General features: G+C 35.3%; 1 protein-coding gene across 1 annotated transcript; it reads right to left on the reverse strand.

The window, feature by feature from the left end:
* Positions 1 to 727: 727 nt before the first annotated feature.
* Positions 728 to 5,523, reverse strand: ARGLU1 (arginine and glutamate rich 1). Its single transcript, XM_010195067.1, has 3 exons — positions 5,281 to 5,523; positions 2,846 to 2,929; positions 728 to 1,598 (listed from the first exon to the last, which is right to left on the reverse strand). The coding sequence occupies exons 1-3, from the start codon at positions 5,521 to 5,523 to the stop codon at positions 1,434 to 1,436; spliced, it is 492 nt and encodes a 163-aa protein (XP_010193369.1). The 3' UTR covers positions 728 to 1,433.
* Between the last annotated feature and the right edge of the window lie 1,390 nt (positions 5,524 to 6,913).

Raw genomic sequence — 6,913 nt, forward strand, 5'->3', positions numbered from 1 at the left:
AAATGCTCAGGCAACTACTGGTAACTTTCATTTTATGGTTACTACAGACGTTGCATACTGACAGGAAAAAAGTTTTAGAACTGGACAAGCTATAGTAATTCAGGTTTTGGTAGGAGAATTATATACAAAAAGGGGACTTATATATAGTTTTCAATCTGTAGTTTCATTTTGAAAATAAAACCTGTATATATAAATGGATAACATTCAAGTTCTGTATATGAATAACAGTTGCTTTCTGGCTAAAACAATATATTTAGACAGAAACTCACTCTCTGTTTTTCACTTCAAGTATGCTAGCCGGTCCAGTCCTTTGGGACAAAAACTTCCATTTTTAAATCCTTTAGGATCCATCAGATTCATTATATGGAAATGACCTTAACTTATACAATATACTATATTATGAGGTGAACTGAAGGGGATTAGATATTGAAGTACTGGTCTGGGTGCAGTAAGCCAAACAGCTGTTTAAACATGATACGACAGCTGAAATAAGTCTCTGTCAGAATAAAAACCAACATTCATGAAAACAGCAGCAGCCATCAAAAAATATTCACAACTGCAGGGATTTTTTTTTTTACTGTGTGTAATTTTGCATTATAAGTAGGAGAAGCCACAATAGTTTAAAGCAAAATTAAAAAAAACCCAAACCACTATAGTCTTGAATTTAATGCGAATTGACACTCTTACAGCTCTTTATAGAAGTGTACTAAAAAAATTTACTTAAACATATGAATTTAAGACTTTCACTTTATTCAGCAAATTGGTTTATTTACACAATGGGGAACGCTGGTTGAATGCTGTCAATGTAATAAAAACAAATCTAACAGAGACCATACTGAACTCTCCCTATGAATTCATAGCAGAAATGACAAACTATTTCCTTACCTGTATCAGGAACATCAAGCGCAACAATGGGACAGTATCATCGGACACTGATTTAACAATAAACCACAGAGGTCCAGTAATACTATGGCAATTTACTTATGTATTTACTGACTTAAAAAAAATAATTAAAAGTCAGCAATACCCAGTATAAAGTTCTGTCAATTATCAGAGTCAAACTCTGATGAGTAGGTCAGTAAAACCTTATCAGATCATCCACAATTCACAGTGACCTGATCTGCTTCAGATCACTAATACAGAAACAAAATTGTTGAGAACAATTACTCTCTAAAAGGCAACAATGATCTGATAAGGGTTTAACTTAATGGAAGTTTTTTAGAAAATTAAGAATTGCAGAGCACAGCCCCTATTAGAACAAGCTAACTTTCCAGACTCAAAAAAGACAAAAAAAATTGAGAGAAAAAAAAACACTTCAACATGAAGCTACCATACAAAGTTTTTTTGTTTGTTTGTTTGTGTTCCTTATTCGTTGGGTTTTTTTGTTTGTTTCCTTTTTTTTTTTTCTTTCTTCAAGAGTTCAGAATTGCAATTTAATCCTGGCTTTTTAGTGAGAAGGACAGTTTTGGCCTAGACTTTCCTTTGCCCAGGATAATTTTTTGCTCTTCCTTTTGCTGACGTTGTCTCTCTTGTTCTAGTTTCATCCTCTCCTCATGAATCTTTCTTTGTTCTTCAACAATTTTCAATTGTTCTTCAGCCTATATATGAAAATGGTAAAGTTTAGGCCAGCATATTTCATAGTCATAAAAGCAGTTTACAAGTCCATATTAACTTTCAAACAGATCCAATCCTGCACAGGTATGTAAGCAGTTCCACCTGAGCTAGATGCCATAGTTGGCTTCAGTGAAGCTATTTATAACATGGTTATTTGAACTGAGTTTAAAAGAAACACTGTCAACTTTCTAGAGCTAATGTATTAAAACTTTGAGTGCTTACACGCAATGTTTTTCAGCATTGCTTTGCAAACAACAGAGTACATTTTAATTACGGAAATCAGTGTATACATAGAGAAATCCTCCTGACACCAGCCACATATCAGATGATAGCACAATACAATGAAGTAACAGACCTTCAAACAGAGGTCTCCCTGCTTCAAAATCCATCTAAACCCCGCCCCCCAATTCAAAACCATCTTTACTTAATTTGTAACAACTCAGTCCTTACACTGACTATGGTTCTTACAATTCTTCCAGTGGTGTTCTGAAAGTGCATATTTTGTTCATCAGTTAATACTTTAAATTTCCTATTTGTCCTGTTTCTGCAATATGAGGTTGAGAAAAGGGTAAATCAGAGAGAAATCTAAAGTAGATGCAGTTCAAATAAACAGTTTTAAGAAGCATCATCTTTACCTAAAAAAGGTGTAATTACTTGGGTATGAGAAACAGAGTTCAATTGGGACTTAGAAGCAGCTTAGTTTGGCTTATCATTAATTGATTAGAATCAGCTAAATCATACTGAATGTTCTCATGAGGCGGGCACCTGCTTAAATAGGCTGGGAGACCAACTTATGAAGCTAGACTTTCATAACTTAAACATCCTAAGCTTATGCTGAAAGTCCCTTTCAGCACTTATACAATACCACTGTATCAGTCTCAAATCCAGTCTGTACTTGTCCTGCTCAACAAAACAGAATTAGTCACTTCTATTGTAGAAGCTGAACACGTCTGCAAACTTATTTCAACCTCCTCTGTGAGATACAAAAATGTACTTTTTAAATTCTGAAGGCTCTGTTCCTCTAAATTAACTGCACCTGAACTTTTTTTTTTCCAGGCCTAGTGCTACTACTAAGGATCTGGTCTCTTATGCTCAAAGGAAGCTACTGACATAACCAGCAACAGACAAGTTAAACCCTAGAAAGGGTCAATTTGTTTATTTTATTTGTGTTGCAAATCAGGCAGAGGGACCTATACTCCCCTACAGAGCTGTTAAGTACATCTTCACATACCAGTTTAGCTTGTGCTTCCGCAATTTTTCGATTATTCTCTTCTAGTATTCGCTCTAGTTCCTCACGCTTTGCACGCTCTTCTTCCTAAAGGGGAGGACAGGGCAAGATGTTAGTAAAGTAAAATATTCATTTCTGCATGTTCACTAATCTTCCTCAGAAATCTTCTGTGAACTGACTTAAAGTGGCAGCTTTACAGCCACCTATTTTGTCTCACAACGGTAAACTGTGCAGCCACTAAAACTGGTTTCTAGTACTCAATTTAAATCATCCCGCCCAGTCCAAACAGCAACCAACTAAACCCTCCCTAATCACAAATCCTGACAATTTATTACTAGAATTTTAATATCACACAAATCAACAAGGACAACTACAAAAACTGGATAGCATTTACCAAATTAAAAAGTAATATAGAAAATATAAATAAAGTGAATAGTTTGTCTCACCAATTAAGTATACCTACGTATTCTTTACCTATACTCCTTTAATCAGCATTAAAAGTTGAATATTTACTGTCTTGTCCAGTGTCCTGCAGAGTGTGCTCCTCGGCTGCCATACGCGCCAGCTTCCTCTTTAAAATGATTTGTACTGTTAGCTTGGCAATACCTGCATCAGCAGCTCAACCATTTATAAAGAAACAACATACAAGGAAGGCTGAGCTGAGGAATGCAGATGTTTATGATAAGAAGGAACAAAAATATGTAAATCATTCCTAAGGCAAACAATTAATAAGAAAAATACATTTACTGTTAGTGAAAAATACAAATGGTAATCCATACTTCATGGAGCTATGGGCTTCTTTCATGGGGAGAATGGACTTAACATTCAATATTTTGACAATTTTAAGACAGCTGAAACTGTCATTTGCAGTCTGAACTTGGAATTCAGGAGTCCGGGGAAGGCAAGATCAGGAAATAAGCGCCTTGTAATTGTTGTTTTCTTGGTGAATTTTATGGAACTCTGTTATGCAACTCATAAATATGAAGACTGCGTGAAAGTTTGAGGTGTTTCAGTTCACGTAATATATATCCAAATTATTTTAATATTTGGAAGATTTAAAGTTAGCCAGAGGTTTGTGTCTGTGTAAGAAAAAAAAGTTAATACGAACAAAGCAAGCACACGAAGAGAAAACTTCTTACTATGACTAGTAACTAGCTACTAGCTAGCACACTTCACTCCAGGCATGGAAGTTTATTCTGCGTTATAAAGAATGGATGGGACTTTCAAGTCACATCGACAACAGCAGAAATACTTTCTTTAAAAAAGTCATCCATCTGATCAAATGAAAACCTCTATAAACAATGCATTTGCTGACTACAGACATCTAAATTCAACTTCAGTTCTTTCATAGCCAAAAGTTTGAAGTTGCAAAACAAGTGCAATTTAATATTCTTCATATTTGCTGTAACTCAGCATTGTTTTTTTCTTGTTTTTAATTTAAAGATAGGATGTGACAAACAAGTCACATTTAATACGAAGGGCAAAGCTTCAGTGCTTCTGTCTTTCCTTTTGAAAGCCAATCAAAATATTAATTTAAAATAAACTGTGTAGGAAGTACAAAGTGAAAAAAACATTTGAGACTCATGACTATTTAGCACAAATTTCCTTTATGGTTTAAAGTTTGTCTTGAAATTTATGGATCCTGGAATGATTGGTGCAGGAGGCATCAAAGCCTTTAGTAGCAAATTACTGTCTCACAGAAAGACATTTTCAGCTTCTGCTCCAGCTGCTGATTGAAAAAAAAAAAAAAAAGAAAAAAGAAAAAAAACAAAAAGCAAAAACCCAAGTCACATGTTCAGCTTGACTTCAGACAAGGGCAACCTGCTCTTTTATAACTTCTACGGGAAAAAAGTAGTTGTTAGTAGTTATTAAAAATGGATATGATTTGGACATAGATCCTTCGTGAAGACGTGGATGGGCTTATGCTCGAAGTCCCAGAATTAGTCCAAGTACGCTCAAGGAAAATGTTCATTTTAAATTAAGAGTAAGAAACCTATTTGTGAAAGACAGGTACTGCAGCTCACTGCTGGACCCTGCTTTTTGCCTGACTGAAGGCAAAAGCCTCTTACAGTCTAGGTAAACAAAATGAAACAAATGAAGGATACATAATTACAGATTTTCAACACCCTTCCCCAAAAATGAAAGGACCGCTGATAAATCCTGCAGCCATGGCAAAAGTTTCAAACAATTCTGAAATATGTAGGTCAGTTCCATTAAAAATCAAGTATCCTTGTTCAGGTTTTAGGAGAGTAACTGTTTAAGTACCAGTGAGCTCCTCTGAATAGGCTAGAAATTAAGTTTCGCAGCAATGCAAGTTTATACGAGAAGGGAATTAGATTTGCTGTATTCCATCTCTTTCTGAACCTAACAGGAGGCACAAACCGACACTGAAAGTTTTGCCATGGACTGTCTCTACTTTCCAAACGACCGAGCGTTACCTCTCTGGCTTTTTGTGCTGCAAGTTCAGCTTGTCGCTGTCGCTCGAGTTCTTCGAGCAACTGTTTTTCCATGATGCGCTTAGCCTCCTCCACCCTGCGGAGAACCTCTCGCTCAATCTCATCCTTCCTTTTCTCCAACTCTTCTTCTACACGCTTAGCCACAAGCTCTTCCACTCTTCGAGCAGTTTCTTCCTCTATGAGTTTCTCTTCGATTTCTTGTTGACGACTAGAAGATGCAAACATGGGGATTGTCTTTTTAGTCAATAAAGAATGGCTGCACTGAAACGAACTCTTGCAACTACAAAGCATCAGCCATGCTACTGAATCAACTTTTTAACAGTCTTATACCTCATACAGACAGATCATACATTTAAATAATGTTTTGCCTTTTATTTAAGGAAAGTGAACATTTAGGCAAACAGTTTTGCTATCACTAGAAACCCATTCAGACTCTACCATATTTAGCATCTCTCCATATCTCAAAGTCACCAAGCTTACGAAGACACCTTATCATACTACTTCTTGATAATTTGTGGGGCGGGAGGGGGAACCAAAAAACATCCCTTTGGCCATTTTTCACCCTTCAGGCACTTACATGGTCTCAATTTTAAGACACAAGTAGCAATATCTTGTAAAATCTTGTCTTCAAGCCACCACTTCACAGGCACTAATCTCTAATAACTAAATTAGAGTACTTAAGGAATAAAATTTGTAATTTTAATAAGAATTCCAGGTGTTGTTTCTGTCATCTAGTTATCCAATAATTTACCTTACCAAACACTACAGCTCTCCTTAACTTCTTTATGGCAGCACTCTGTTTCTACTGCAATTATCCAAAATAAAATATACCAAGAGCTAAATGAATCCTTGCAACCTTTACAGTTTTCCATTTTCTGAATTTTGGAAGTATCTTCAAATGTCATCTTTATTTTTGATTAGCAACAGCATTATCACTTAGTCTGCTCATTGGTTTAAGTTTCAATTAAAAAGTATAATTTGCAGGTTTATTACTAAATGCAGGGGAAAAAAAGTCTTCCAGAGAATACTATTTATTCAGAATTATTACAGGGTTTAGAGAGAAGGTTGTTCTTTTCTAACCTTGAAACTGAACTTTCATTTTAAGTATTCTGTGAAGTAAAAAAGAATCTTATAAAGTTATCTTTTGGCCTGTCAGCAACCCAGAAAACCATGATTTAGAATAACAACTACTGCTGCAATATCCTAATATCCTGTAATTTTCATAATCGTTGCATTTTCCTATCTTGCTTACATTGAGAGATATAAAAAACAACTCGTATTTAAAAAAAAAGGAAAGAAAAAAGTAAAAAGTTACAGGATTTACTAACTTTTTTATTTCCAAATTTACAATTTGCAAACATGCAATAGGAGATAAAGTATGGATTAACGATCTAGATAAACATGAAATGAAAGGCTACCAAATTCCCCCCTGTTCATGCATATTCTTTTCAAAGGCTTGCTGAATACAATGGATAGTCTATCTCCTTCAGTAAAAAGTTCTAGAAGCCCCAACTTAAACATTCAGCCCCAGAAGGCAAATTTTATTCTTCCATTCCTAAAGAGACAGCAAACTTATTCAGTGACACATTACAGAATCACAGAATCTCAGGAGTTG

The sequence above is a fragment of the Mesitornis unicolor genome, unplaced genomic scaffold, assembly GCF_000695765.1.
Source record: "Mesitornis unicolor isolate BGI_N332 unplaced genomic scaffold, ASM69576v1 Scaffold52351, whole genome shotgun sequence".
NCBI classification, from domain to species: domain Eukaryota; kingdom Metazoa; phylum Chordata; class Aves; order Mesitornithiformes; family Mesitornithidae; genus Mesitornis; species Mesitornis unicolor.